General features: G+C 38.4%; 1 protein-coding gene across 17 annotated transcripts in view; it reads right to left on the bottom strand.

The window, feature by feature from the left end:
* The window catches only part of ERCC6L2 (ERCC excision repair 6 like 2), an 85,504-nt gene that overhangs the window by 65,209 nt on the left and 4,929 nt on the right, over positions 1-15,366 (bottom strand). For 15 of the 17 annotated variants that reach the window (XR_011323244.1, XR_011323243.1, XR_011323242.1 and 12 more), the window contains exons 3-9: positions 12,278-12,397; positions 10,608-10,801; positions 8,194-8,355; positions 6,767-6,974; positions 5,199-5,339; positions 2,408-2,521; positions 761-880 (exon numbers count right to left, since the gene is read on the bottom strand). Coding sequence is in view for 11 of the 17 variants with exons in the window: in XM_069776249.1 (XP_069632350.1) it covers positions 761-880; positions 2,408-2,521; positions 5,199-5,339; positions 6,767-6,974; positions 8,194-8,355; positions 10,608-10,801; positions 12,278-12,397 (1,059 nt within the window). In the remaining 6 variants the exon portion in view is untranslated. Of the gene's footprint in view, positions 1-760; positions 881-2,407; positions 2,522-5,198; positions 5,340-6,236; positions 6,325-6,766; positions 6,975-8,193; positions 8,356-10,607; positions 10,802-12,277; positions 12,398-15,366 lie in introns of those variants that run through there. The other 2 variants (XM_069776241.1, XM_069776245.1) reach the window with 2 other exon arrangements.

Raw genomic sequence — 15,366 nt, 5'->3', positions numbered from 1 at the left:
AGCTATTCATCCTGTTCCCCTCCAAAATCAGAGAAAGGCATAGTTTCTGATGTAAGGAGTTTTACAGGTTCACACTTAACATGTTTATTTTGTTCATCTTTAGTGTGGCTCCTATTAGCTTCCTTTGATGTCCAAAGGGTTAGAAAAAACAGTAAGCACTCAGTACATCTTCACCAGTTCCATGCTACTCATGATTGGGTAGGTCCCTCTCAAATCCATCCTAAGACATTTTTTCCAGGCTGGAGAGTCCCAGCCTACTTGGCTGCTTTTGCCCCACAGTACTGATCACCTTTGTGGTCCTTCTCTGAGCTCTTCAACATCTAACATATGTTTTTTGAGAGAAGGGACTGGAACTACCCACAATACTGAAGGTGTGCACAAATCATTAAGTCCATAATGATTCTGGTTTCCTCTCTTTTACTTTCCCAAATATTTCCAACTGCCACCAAGTCGATGGTTTCATGGAACTACCTGTCATAATACTATGACCCCAACCCCCTTGACTGTAAGGGCCATTTCCGCGCCTATCACTAAATATGTGAAGCTAACATCTTAAGGTTTCTTTGCATCACAGATTATTCTTATCCAGTCTTTGCTCACAGGTACCCTATCCATGACAGGAGACACCTGCTGTGGTACCACCACCATAAACAGAATGATTAAAAAACCACAACTATTAGGTGTACATTTTCTTATATCCATATACTACAGCAGCAGATCTATTACTAATACATATTTTTCTTCTAAAGTGCAGGTTTACCTTCATTTTTCCACTGTACTTTGGATCTGAAATTGTTTCAAAGGCTGCATCTTTGCTTAACTGCACAAAATCTGGAAAACTGGAAAATACCTGGCTGCACACCCGTTTGATATGTGCCTCCTGGAAGAAGAGCAGAAAGTTTGAATAGGCATTAAAAATTAGAGCTACATTGGGATACCACTAAGCCATACAAGGAGTTAAACAGGTTGAAACAAGTGATCTGCTGAAGTAACTCAAGCAGAAAGAGTTACATGGTTTTATTCAGTTCACTACAGAAGTGCTGGATAAAACATCTCCTGGGTGTTTTGGTTTGCTTAATAAAAAAAAAAATAAAAAAAAAAAAAAAAAAGAGGATCTTAATCTTAAACTGTGGATTCTAGTTACTAGAGATGCCCAAAATTTCTTCTCTAGGGCAGAGACTGAAACAGGACTGGCCAGAAGTGTCAGTCTGAAGAACTCTCTTGGGTTGAGGTTTGCGTTACCCAACAGTTGTGTACCAGTATTTCTCTTGACCCTCTGGCATGATAAGCTAATATGGGAATTACATATTGTCCCACCAATACGACCAAAAACATTAAGGGAAATGCGTTTAAACTGTTCAAAAGCCATGTAAAGCTCCACTGCTAGAATTTGGGTAGCTCTGAACTTGAACATGACCACATACTTCAAGTCTACTTTTCCAGAGAAACAGAAAATATCTAACCTCTCACCTAAGAATAACACATGTGATGGACTTTAGTATTAGAGGTAAGAAATAGTACAAAATATCAGTGTCTTCACCAGATTTTGGAGAGGTTAATAATTATGTATGCTGTAAAAGACAGTAAGTCTCAAAATACTTATATATTTTTATTTCCGTAGCTATTTAAACTCTCCAATGTTGTTATAACAAAACCTACATATGCAATATACAAAAAACCCCACTGAAAACATTTCAGTATATACTGCATGTAAGGCCCTGGACATTAATAGTAACATTATCTAAAAAGCAAAACTGCTTTAATGGAACAAACTTGCCAAAATTAGCTAGGATTTTCTCGTTTCCATTCCTTTGTGACTTCTCAGAGGTAGTGGTAACATCCCTAAATCTCTTTGCTCATTCTTGGATCTTAAGGTTCACATGCAGGCACTTTTAAAAACTCTGCTGTTTGTGGGTCTTGTTACTTGCCACAGTAATAAGATAAGCTGATACTGTTCTCTTGTTGAGCGTTATCTACTAATACATGTTTCTCATTAATTAAAGAAGCTCAGCTCTGAATATAAAGTACTAGAGAAAAAAACTCCCACACATTCTAATTGCCTATTATTTATTTCTTTGCACAAAGATATTCCTCCTACTAGACACTTGTCATAAATGGAACAGAAATGGCACTCCTAGAAATCACTAAAAATTACTCTCCCTCCTAAAGTTCGCCAATGTTTCTAGAACCCTTATTTTCAGATATGCATCAACTAAATGAACTTACTGTTGTGTAACATCTCAATCTATAAGGGCTGCAGTCTGAATTATTGAATGGAAAACAAATTTTGCAAAATATCTTAATTTCAGTTAGTTAAGACTTAAAAATGAGGCCAGAAGCAATTTTCATTCAAGAGTTTTCATCGCATTTTCCACAAGTCCATTTTTTAGATACTTCTGAAACTAACCTGCTGCTTGCTAGTGTTGTCCGTCTGCAGCAGTGCAGCATGATTTGCAACCTTCTGTAGGATTGTCAGGTAACTGAAGCACAGTGACTTAATTGTTTCACCGTAAGCATTTACCTACAAAAAAACCAGAAAGAATGTTTATGCAAACAAATATTCCTGAAAATAAAAAATAATCTAAAAAATGCTATTCTTACAAGGTTTAATGCATTAGCAATTCTAAGTAGTACTATAACTGATCCCAAAGAGATGCATACTGTATTTTTAACAAAAATGCAGCATTTTTTTTTTTCCTCAGCTTTGTGATCCTATTAATAGAAAACATCTTCTCAAAAAGAAAAAAGAACCGACAACTATGTTCATAGCTTACTAAACATTTCAGATACCACGGTATCTACAGAAATTGTTAAGATAACCAAGAATTTCTGAGCAGACAGAAAGACAGTAACTTCAAAATCATCACAGATTGGTTTGGGTAGGCTTTGGGTAACCCTGACCTGCTGGTTATGCTTCTTTTGATGCAGCCCGGGCTGCAACCGGCTTTCTGGGCTGCAAACACACATTGCTGGGTCATGCTGAGCTTCTTGTCAACCAACATCCCCAAGTCCTTCTTCACAGGGCTGCTCTCAATCCACTTATCACTCAGCCTGTATTTATATACTTGGGATTGCCCCAACCCACGTGCAGAACCTTGCTCTTGGCCTTGTTGAACTTCATGACGTTCGCATGGGCCCACCTCTCAAGCCTGTCAAGGTCCCTCTGGATGGCATCCCTTCCCTCCAGCACGTCAACCGCACCACACACCTTGGTGTGGTTGGCAAACTTGCTGAGGACGCACACAACCCCACTGTCCATGTCGCTGACAAAGATGTTAAACAGAGCCGGTCCCAATACCGACCCCTGAGGAACGCCACTCATCACTGGTCTCCACTGGGACAAGCAGCCATTGACCACAACTCTGAGTGTGACCATCCAGCCAATTCCTTATTCACCAAGTGGTCCATCCATCAAAGCCACGTCTCACCAATTTAGAGACAAGGATGTCGTGCAGGACAGTGGCAAAGGCTCTGCACAAGTCCAGGCAGATGACATTAGTTGCTCTTCCTTTATCCACCAACACTGTAAGCCCGTCATAGAAGGCCACCAAATTTGTCAGGCACGATTTGCCTTTAGTGAAGCCATGCTGGCTGTCACCAATCACCTCCTTGGTTTCCATGTCCCTTAGCATAGTTTCCAGAAGGATCCACTCCATGATCTTGCGTGGCACAGAGGTGAGGACTGGCCTGCAGTCCCCCAGGTCTTCCTTTTTTCCCCCTTTTTAAAAATGGGCGTTATGTTTCCTCTTTTCCAGTTGGTGGAGCTTCTGCAGACTGCCAGAACTTCTCAGATATGAAAGAGAGTGGCTTAGCCACTTCATCTGCCAGCTCCCTCAGGACCCAGGGATGCATTTCATCAGGTCCCATGGACCTGTGCACTTTCGGGTTCCTTAGATGGTTTCGAACCTCATCTTCTCCTAGGGTGGGTAGTTCTTCATTCTCCCAGTCCCTGCCTTTGCCTTCTGTGACTTGTTTGGTGCGGCTGGAGCACTTGCCAGTGATTTAAATGTAAATCACATCAAGAACTGTTTGAATGACTTCTTATCCTACAACAGTTAACTTTGTATATTTTTGCTGTAGAGAATAGTAAAGCTTTATAAACATCTCAAGTAACGTAAGTCAAACAACTTCAAAAGTTCTACAATGCAGCAGCAGCAACGGCATCAGCTATTTTTCTGGTTATGGTTGGCTGATTCGACCAATATTCATTTCCATTTCCCTTCTCAAGTTACTAAATTTCACGGTTAACTTTGAAATAAGACAGTCCATAAGAGCACTTAAGCATCTGCAGGCCTGCCTACTGCCCTTTGTGAATCAAGTTCAACAGCATTTTACTTTTTGTACAGAACATCACAAGAAACAGAAGCCTGCAGAGAACTCATGCTAGTATCCATGGAATATTAAACAGGCTGAGAGGGGGATTGTTTTTAAAGAAAGATGCAGAAGACTGAACAAGCTACATCATTTGGAGAAAAAACCCAAACCACTACACAAGAATCAAAACAGGATAGAACGAAAATAGGGAGAAGCAAGTATGACACATATGCTTCTACATGGTTAATAAAAGATGTACTTCATCTGAGCCTACTGAATGATGCGGGCGAAACAAATACAAAGCTAGACTAATTGAGTGTTAAAGAAGTCCAGAGAAGATGGAAGAAATCTGCAAAGCTTTTACTAGTGAACAAAAGTTCTGCTTGTGCTCAATGGCTACTGTTCTCCCTTCAATGAAGCAAAGCAAAGTGCATGTTTAGTGCCGCAGAAAGACACAGTCCAACTGCAGTTATAACACAAGCAAAGCCCACATGACCTGCTGGGTCCAGGATGCCAGGATTTGCAGCTTCTGCATAGACCACCTGAGATGCATGGGAGCAGAGCACCTGACATACTGAACATCCCAATGCAATACCCTTGCCAACATGAACTATATCACAGGTGCACATCCAGAACAACACATCCAGAATCTACTGCATAAATAACAACCACTTGCTCAGGGCATGTGAAGCAGCTTTGCTGTAATCCCAAAGAACCTAACTCCATCATGCTTGCGACGCAGCCACCCGTCCAGTTTCCAGTCACGATTTCCCAAACAGATGGCCTATGACCATGCAGCCATTTCAAACAGCTCTTCATCGGCAGAGTCTCCTGAGAAAACCAGAAAGGCTATGTTCTACAATCCAAACAGTGCAAGTTCTTACTTTGTAACAACAGTTCTTCCTTTTACGGCCGCTGTTGCAGCTACAAGGCTCTCCTGCTCGTAGTACTAAGTTTACATCCTCTGTCTGTAGCACAGCCTGGTACACTGCTTTCTGGAACTCAGTCAGGGAACAGTACACCATCTGTCAAAGAGAACCCCAAAACCACAACTACGTTCAGTATACAATGAAAAGCCAAACAGCACTGCATCAAATAACACAAACCAGGGAACATCGAAAATAAAGTAGAAAACAAGAGTGTATTTGCCTAAATAGTTACAGGAAACACCAAATGAAAAAATGTGGATCTTGACACCAAAATAGAATGAAATTTTAGCCAAAATGTATGTATACTTATTTTATTGCCTCGCAAAATTCTACAAAAAATATTAACATCAAGCTACAAGAATTTGCCGTTAGATTTCTATAAACCTTTCAATCTGGCTTTTCTGGGGGTATAGGAGGAAGGAAAAAACGAGAGAAATAAATGGATAATTGTAACTATGGATTCCCCTCTGCTTTGCCAGCTGCTTAATTTATGCTTTCTTTCCTCTTTTTAGGCACTAGCTGTTGTAGGGCACTACCAAAGGCAGGACAAACAGAATAAGCAATGGGAAGGCAAGGACCTACACAGGGCTATGGCCAAAACTCTTATCCCTCTTCTTAGCGACCATGGGTGGCATCTCCATGACATCTTTAGTCTTAAACAGCAGGAGACAGAAATCCCAAGATCATTCCTCAACCTAGGCCACCCACACAGCAGCAGCACCATGCTGAGCTATAATAATACAGCAGTAACTTGAACATATACTCACATTAACAAGAGAATGAAAAGAATAAAACCTGCTAGATTTAGAAAAGCTATTGACTGACGTTTGTGTTAATCTTTCCTTCCAAAGACAGTTTAGATGACATTATTATACACCGAGAATGAAGAACAAATACCAAATTTTGAAAACAAAACCAGCTGCAAACTGACATATTTGCCTACTTGGGAAGAAAGCACAAATATATGTAATGAGAATTTATCAGAATGCTCACCTATAGTCATAAAGTATTATCACTTCATATAATGTTTACATTAGCCCTGGATGGCCAGGAGTAGAGACCTATCAACAATCAGCTTTAGGTTTGGGGGTTTTCTTTTATTTAGTGACCTAAAATGAAGGAGTTAAAAAAATAAAAGCATACTGTTCCATGCATAAAGTGTCAAGCTGCAAATTCAGCAGTCCTACATAGAATTTCAAGAGATCTGCATACATTGCATTGGGTTTGCACGGATAAGTACAAAAGTCCACATAAAATACATGTGTAAATCACTAGTCAGAAGTCTAGCTGAGCATTTTCATGCTTGATTAACTCCATTTCAACACGCAATCATAGTAATTATGTGAACAAAGCACACTACCGCTTGTGCGTTTTTTCCAAGGCTCTGGATCTTCTTAAGTTCTTAAGTCCAAAAGAAAACCATAAACTACTACAGGCATGATGAAAGAGAAAAAATACAACAAGAACAAAAAAGAATAGATATATTCATTAGCACTGTGTTTGAAATGTGCAGGCACTCTTACTCTGTCTTCCTTTTTTGGCAACTGATCACTGATAAGCGCTTTTGTACGTCTCAGGAACCAGCCAGACATTTTTCTTGCTAGCTTCATCATGGCCTGACGACCTGTTGCTAGCTCTCTTTTAGTTGCAGTATGCCTCTGGCCATGCTCCACTGGATCAGAAAATTTCTTCTTGAAATGTACTCTGCTACCCAAAAGTCCTGGTACGGCCCTATTAAAAAACAAAGGAGGCTGGTCTGTGTGTGAAGGAATAACAGCATTTTCTTTACTTCAAGGCAGTCTATCCTCTTCCATGGATTAAAAGCACACCATAAATTGTTTCTGGCTAACAGAAGGAGATCTTCAATTAACAATCACTAGAGAAATTAATAAAAATTATGTATATAAATAGAAACACATACTACTTCCAGACACGCCATTTTGTCATTTACTTTCTGTGACTCTCAAATATTAAGAGATTCCCCTTAGGAAAAGGGTTGCCATCTCCACAAAAAAGAAAGCTCAGCAGACTAACAGAAGTCACAAGTATACAGAACCTTTAAACCACAAAGCTGCTACTGTTCAGGAGCCTAACTGGAAGCTAAGCAGTCATGTTTTCAATTTTTACTGTTTTTATTAAAGTCACGTTATGCAGATATCGCAATTTACTAAATAAAATCTTAAGAAACTCAATAGCAAAAAGAATTTAGTAATCATTAGCAGCACTACATATTGGAACAATCTATTAACAACATCAGCATAGTTTAAATGGACCAGATGCAGCTTACTGTTAAAGTACTTCTTTCCTGGTATTTCAATTCAACATGCATATCCTTATATCTAAGGTATGTTTTCTTTTGTTCCTCCTCTGTAAAGCATCCTCAGCAAGACTTCTATGTTTAGATTTATATCTAGGGTTAGTTCCACCCCTCCCTCTCCATTAAAAATTTTCCTGGACAAGAATGTTGCTTCGCAAATATGCACACGTGCATTTTGAAAAACAGCAAAATATTATTACTTTCATCTTCCAAGTAAGTCAGAATGACCTGCACATATTGGACAGAGCAAAGGCACAATGCTGTTCGAAGTTGTGTAATGACTGTCCATCTACTGTGCAGAGGACAGAAGAAGAAAAAAACAGTGTCCTTAGAAAAGGAAGGTAAACATGGCGGGGGGGAAAGAAAGTAATTTTAACTGTTTCCCAAATTCCCCAAAGAAGCTATATAAGAGGAGGTCCAAATGTATTAAATAACTGTAAAATTCATACCAGTAGCTTACCTCCATAGATGTATTGGAAAAACATACCTACATTCTCACAAAATGTTGCGTTTTTTTAGGGGGAGGGCTGTGGTTTGTTGTTGTTTTGACTCTATCCCAGCAGCTCTATCCCAGTCCCACTGCATGGTTAACATATAGAGGTGTTTGGCCATAAAAAAAGATATTTTATTTACCAGTCCATAACACACCAAAGTTCCTTCATATTGTTTTGAAGAATGGTTCCAGTAAGACCTATGCGAACACTGCATTTTAATGACTTCATGGTTTGAGTTATTTGAGCCTTTGGATTCTTGATTCTATGTGCTTCATCCACTATCACAGCAGACCATTCTATACTGCAGATCAACAAGAAATATTTTATTAACTGAAACTACTTATTCCCTCATCCCACATACACATTAAAAGTGAAGTCAGACACACAAGTAGCTGTGATTATTATAAGACTCTGTTCCTTTTTTATTTTTCTGTTTTACATTGTATTATACTACTTGGTTTCTTCATATTCTGGTTAGTAAATTCAATTGCCATAGTTAAATATAATGGCTAAACTACACAGTCAAATAAATAAACTACTGATAACTGTACAAACTGCTTTCTGTAAAGAACGCAGCTTCAATCTCTGGAGCAATCAATCCAGTAAATCTCAGCAGCACTAATTCCACTCATATGTAAGATTTAGAAAAATTAAATAAATTTCCGAAGGTAAACGACTGAAACATGCTTAACACAGGTATGCTTCATTTTCTCAACAAAATCTTTCCAGTGTAACTATAAGTAGACTGAAATAATTTCAATCTGTGTGGTTTCCTACATGAATGCATCACTAAACTTCTTTAATATCTATATGATACCAATATGGCAGGGGAGTTTTAATATTTTGTGATTCTGTGACTAGGAGGAACATATCTAGAACCAGGGACTGAAAGGTATTTTGCAGCCAAGTTCAAGCATAAAACTTGGAGGTAGAATGACCTGTATACTGTTTAAGTCATCAAGTCCCCAGGAAGACATGTATTAGCTTTATAAGATTGCTAAACTATATATATATATATATATACATATATATATATATACACACGAATGAGTATTTCGGAACACAATCATATGTACTTTGATGATACTTCAAGCAGCAAAAAGCTAAAACAGACATGTTTAGAAGGAAACCTGTCTCCTGAGCAGGCTGCATTTAGTTCACTAATCTGAAGGCTGATCTTGTGGCATTTTTGATGCCTGCTAAATACATTCATTCATATCCGAGTCCCTTACATTCCTAAAATCTGCTAAAAATTGGGAGTTTCTGAAAAGAGACTAACAGATGAACACATGCTAGCTCCTTCAACTTAATCTCTCATTATGCTGATTTACATGCATAACTGAGCCTATGTATTCTTATTAGTAATAATTAATTAAGACCAGTTTTGGCGGCCAATCCATCATTCTAGCTAAGCAAGACACATAGCCTCTTCCAGTGTCAACGTTATAGGCCCATCCAGCCACATGCTGTGCAGAAACAGTTTAGTTAATTTGTATGCTGAAGCAATGTATTTGCAAGCAGTCAGTCACATGTCAGATCTGTTCTGCACACCCACCTATTTCCTGACCACTGCCTATTCAATGACCAAAACTGAAGAGTTCCTCAGAAAGACAACAGCAGGAGTTAGGGTACTGTTAACACAACTCCTTTAGTATTCTATCTGCACTTTTTCAGACCTGAGCACAGACACAGACGGAGATCTGACTGTTTTGTCCTGGTGGTCTGGACAGCCATCACCACTCTGGAGCCTGGAGCTTTCCCAACACATAAAATGACAAGATCTGCAGATTCACTGACAACACCAGCTACTAAGGGCAGGCTGCTACTACTGGCTATTCACACAACGTGTACCCTACTTCCAAGATAACATAAGGAAAGAGGACCACTAGGATCAGATGAGAGGCCAAGTACTCCTAAACATTGCAAAACAAAAGGCAAAGCTCTCCAGTTTGAAAATGCTGACAGCTATGGAGCAAATAAAGTAAGATTTCTAATACAATCTGCTGTCAGAAAAACCTCGATTCTGCTAAGTCCCTCAGTGTATTTAAAACTACATATACAAACACGTCTTATACCTCAGAGTTTTTAGGACTCAAGAATTTCATCAAGCTGGTGAAAAGTGCAAATAACAAGGAAAATACCTTTTGATTGCTAAATACCTTTTTAGCAAATACCTTTGCTAAAAATTCCACATTTTTTTTCTCCTTACACTGTACTGAAAGATAGAAATAACTTCTGCATAACTTTTAGGTACCACTGGTTTTCAGGCAGGCAATTCCTGCACCTTTTAGAGAACACTTCATGAATGGATTAACAGCAAAGACTAGCTTTATGAAAACTATTCAAATGCTTACTTCTCCAAAGCATCCCACTACAAAGATAGTAGAGGGTAAACTCCCCAAAGATAGTTAAATAGGATTCCCCTCTTCAGCCCAGTGAGTCATTGGATTTAGCAGTAAATACATTGCACAGAAAGAAGAAGTACTTGTAAATAACAACGCAAAATTAGACAGTTAAAATTCTGCATGTAGAAAAAGACATTAAAATAATTACCTGTTAATTTCATCCAAATACAGGCGAAGTATCTCATATGTTGTAAGGGCAACTTCACATTTCCCTTGCTTGATACGACTCAAGTCATCATCTTTTTTACTGCCATGTAAGACAGAGACCTTGAAGTACCCCCATGTGTCTAACTCATCCTTCCAGTTGTACAGCACTGAAAGAGGGGCTACTATGAGGAAAGTCTGAAAACAAATAGATGTTACAGTATTACTGGAAAAACTATAACATAGCACTTTCTCAATAAGGAAAAATCAAAATGTTGAGATTTATTTTACTGCCTAGAGCAGTCTGAACTCTTTAATTCTGTCACTTCAAAGCATAATATAGGAAATACCTGAATAGCCAACATAAATTCAAAAGTAATCATTTTACTCAGAGTATGTAAATAGTACAGAAGAAAAATACTGTAACACTAAAAAAAAAATTACCAAAGTAGTGCTACTTACTCAAATTACACTCTAACAACTGCAATAAGACATAAGATACTATCACTTTTCTTTGTTATAGCATCTGTATCTGTACACCATAAAATGTTTTACAGATGGAGAAAACAAAAGAATGAAGAGGGTAAGCAGCTTCCACCAATTCACAACTCTCATCATCATACAACTTCAAAACAGAAAGGCATGAAAAGGGTTTAGAAATTTAAGACAGCGCATACAACTCATTTAATATCATAGAATACTAAGATCAGTGAGGTGGGAAGGGACCTCAGGAAGTTTCTAGTCCAGCTTTCTGGTCAACACAGGGGCAACACTGAATTCAGACCAGGTCATTTAGGGCTTTCCCAATTCAGGTCTTCCAAACCTCCCAAGGATGAGGGCGGTCCACAGCCTCTCTGTGTGACCTGTTCCAATACTTGATTGTCCACTAAGTGAAATTCTTCTTCTCTTATTCCCAGTCAGAAGCATTCCTGGTTTTTTCGTACAAAGTGCTATCCCTTCAACTCTTCCTCTCTGTATTTCCCGAGGAACCTGTATCCATTATTCACAGAGCTATAGTCATATGAATCATTCTGCCTGTCAAATATTCCAATTATTCCAATAAAATAGAAATTGCATGGGTCCTGTGATGGGTAAAATTACAATGAACTTCAGATTTCTCTCATTCACACAGAACTTTTACATGCATCTTTATTTGCTGTAACTGTATTTGATTACCCAGATTGTCAGTCAGACTTACTTCTGACCTTATTCACAGTCATTCAGGAAAATATGTGACGTCACAAGAATATTAGCAATAAATTTTCCAAACATATGCATTTGCCTTAATTATTTAAATATCCTGTTAATATAGATACACATGGTTTTTGTACTTTAGAAACACAATCACACGAAACTATAATTTTCTACTCACCGACACAAGCTTTTCAAAGTACTCTAGCCACTAATCTCATTCAGGTATTTGCAAATGTTTTGCGCTAGTGCAGACCAACAGCATTAGCAGATCAGACAATAACAGCTAGATAATGCATTATGACAGTCTGGAAAACTGAAGGCTTCCCTAGCATTACTAGGGAGGCCATGAACTCCTAATCTACCTAAGTAGCTGAATTTTAAAAATGAATATATATAAAGTCCTGAAGCAAACAAACAAAAAAAAAATCCAAGTATTGCTTTTTACCAAAATCCTTAAGCTTGTGTCACTAAAAGCTGTACCTTCTTGGGGTTAGTCTTTGATTCTTTTTTCATTGTTCTCCGTAAAAATTCTGGCATATTATTTTCAATATCCTCACGTGTTCCCTTTTTGTGCAACACCGCAGCCAGAAATGAAATTACCTTGAGAAAGAAAACAATTCTCAGTGATTATGTACAAAAAGCAAACAGAAATTGAGTTATATTGAAAATAAACATTTAGGACAAAATCCTGGACAGGATTCAGTAAGGTGGTTTGGGGAGGCGATTGGGGTTTTGTTTGTTTCAAATCTATCTCAGTTTCTAAAATGGGAAGCCCTTCCCTTGGAGATTCCTGAATTCATGATAAGAGGAATTAATTGTGCTATTTTACTCTTTCATCCTCTCAAGTGGAAAAGTCCCAAAAATACAAAAGAGACTATGAATGAGCCAGGAAAAACTAGAGATGAGGCATGCCTTGCAACTCTCCATTTTCAGAAGGACACTTGAATCTTAGATGAGAAAACAGAAGGAAGAGATACTTGCTAACTATACTCCCAATGCTACTTCTGCAATCAAGGAAGAAGAGCTTTAAACTAGAGGTTCTATTTTCACTAATATGTTGTTTTCTGTATGCCCCATTCCTTCCAATTCCTGTTGCTAGCTTCAAAAGCAGTTCCTTCTGTTGTGTTGGGGCTATATTCTGTCATCTGCCTCAAACAAATCAAGGTAATTTTGCTTTGATTATGAGACGACACTTATTATAATACATCACAGCAAGGACAAACATCCCAGCATAGGCTACTCCAAGCTGCTCCCGTGGTAATCCAAACCAGGAAGAAGGCACAGAGATAGCTGGCCAGAACATGCAAATCCATAAAATCCACTTGGGCTAAATGGTATCCATGGGGCTAAGCAGCAGCAAGGACCAGATGCATCGTCAGAGAGGTGCCCTTCTTTTGAAAACAGGCCCCTTTTACTCAGAGCAACCAGCTCCAGACACTTCCTTTTGCAGCTGCTGCACATCTGCTCATAGCAGGGCAGAGGTAAAGCTGTCAGCTGTTGATTTCTGAAAAAGAGGAAATTTCCAGAGCTTTCTCCCCCTAATGATGGTGGGGAAAGAGCCAGCAGGAGTGCAGAAGTGCAGGAAAAATACCTGAGAAGAGTAAAGGTAGATGAGCAGAAGAGAGAGGAAACCCATCACATATGGGGCCACAGAGTGGGAAAGAGGTATACAGAAGAAAATCAAACACTTTTAAGCATAAGATTTCATATAAACTGACGCTAAGAGGAACTGCAAGTTTGCACATTGTTTGGCTTTAATTTTTTTTTTTAAACCTTTTGAGAATCAGAATAAAATTCAACCAAACATAAAATCTCCATGTGCCTTCCAGATCCTCCATCTTTGGAAGAATAACGCATCACAAATTTGTAACAATAGCAAAGGCTGTAAAAGGGCAACTCTTATGAGAAACCTTTGGCTCTTGCAGATAAAGCAGGAAGCCACCAAAAGGCCTTGATAGGAAACTAACTTACTGCAATCACATTAAGAAACAACATTATTCTACTTGCCTCCACCTCAGTTTCAGCTTGAAATGAAAGAGCCGTACAGTCAGGCCAACTTAAGCAAAAATCAGTTCAGAATTACAAAGAACATTAAAATGCAAAAGTTTTCTAGGAAAGTCTCTGTCTCATAAATCATCCTGTAATTTAGAAACAATAAGGTTCAGCCAACTGACAAGCATAAAACAAGTTTTCTATAAGACTAAATCAGTTACTTGATGAAGTTTAACTAATATTTCTTCTTTCATACATACTAATCTTTTTTAAACAAGTCCCTTTTACCTCATATCCACTGAACTGCCTTTCGCATGCTGAACTTGAACAACGTAAATACTGTGTTTCATAAAAAAACCACAAGATATTCTTCAAAACCTCTACCTTTCTTCTGCAAACTTGACACTATGATTAAAAGAAATAACGAATAGATGTGAATTCCACGCAGGAACACACTGTTGCCGAGTGATAAACATGACCAGATCACTACAGAATCAGCTCCAAGATTCAAAAAATACAAGAGATGCAAGCAAGGCAACTCAATTTTTTCCCCTAGTTTACTACTATCTTATACAGGTGCTTCTTACTATATTAAATCAGATTATTTGCAGTTCTGAGTAGAAACAAACTTCCATAACTACCAAATTCTTAAACAGCCATGGACAAGAAACATGGCCAAGCTTAGGTAAAACACAAGGTAAATGGATGTTTAGTTTTAATAAACATCTGTTAAAAGAGCAGCAGCAGCTACACAAATCCATGATGCATCTCTAAATGCTCTATCCAAAGAAGTTTTGCCAGTTTAGTTTACTCACTCTTGTGAAGTTTGCTACAGAACAATACTTCTTTGCACTGAAGGGTGTCTGTCAACATTCTCCTAAATAGAAGGGCAACAGATGCTACAGCCAGTATTTGTCAGTGAAGGAATGAGCTTGCATTTGACACATGGAGGAAGAAAAGACAGGGGTACAAAGACTAGCCACCATAGGATTCAAGCTGCTAACTTAAAAACAGACAGATTAAAGAGAATTTTCAAACATAAAGACATCCTAATTTTAGTAAAATAAATAAATCGTTTGGGCCACACTGATTCAAAGCATAATGGAAAAATCCAGCTATACTTTGTCCTTTCATCAACCCGAGTCATATTTCCAAAAGAGTGATAAAAATAACATGGAACATTTAAGCACTTGTTGCAGAGATGGGAGTATATGTGTCTGCTTCTTCTCGTTCCCAGTACAGTTAAACTATTTGCTTTCAAGAAAAAAGGAAAAAGACATTTAAAGAGCTACAGTCAAATAAGTGCTGTAAGTACTTTCAGCATACTCCAGTGTAAATTATTTTCATGATGCACAGGTAGCAATCCTCTAAGGAAATTCAACATAAAATGAATACTAACATTTTAACTATTGTAATTACCCATGTTTACACTAAAAGGGGCCACATCCCAGTTTTGTGGCCTGTCAGGAGTGAATCTTAAATCGGCAATGGCTCCTGGCTCTAATTGCTGTCCTGGACAGTCACATCCTGCCTCCTCAAACTCCACAATAGCAAAGGGAGATTAAGCTCCACTGAGG

This window comes from Haliaeetus albicilla, chromosome Z (assembly GCF_947461875.1).
Source record: "Haliaeetus albicilla chromosome Z, bHalAlb1.1, whole genome shotgun sequence".
Lineage (NCBI taxonomy): Eukaryota > Metazoa > Chordata > Aves > Accipitriformes > Accipitridae > Haliaeetus > Haliaeetus albicilla.
This window is presented reverse-complemented; position numbering and strand designations above follow the sequence as displayed.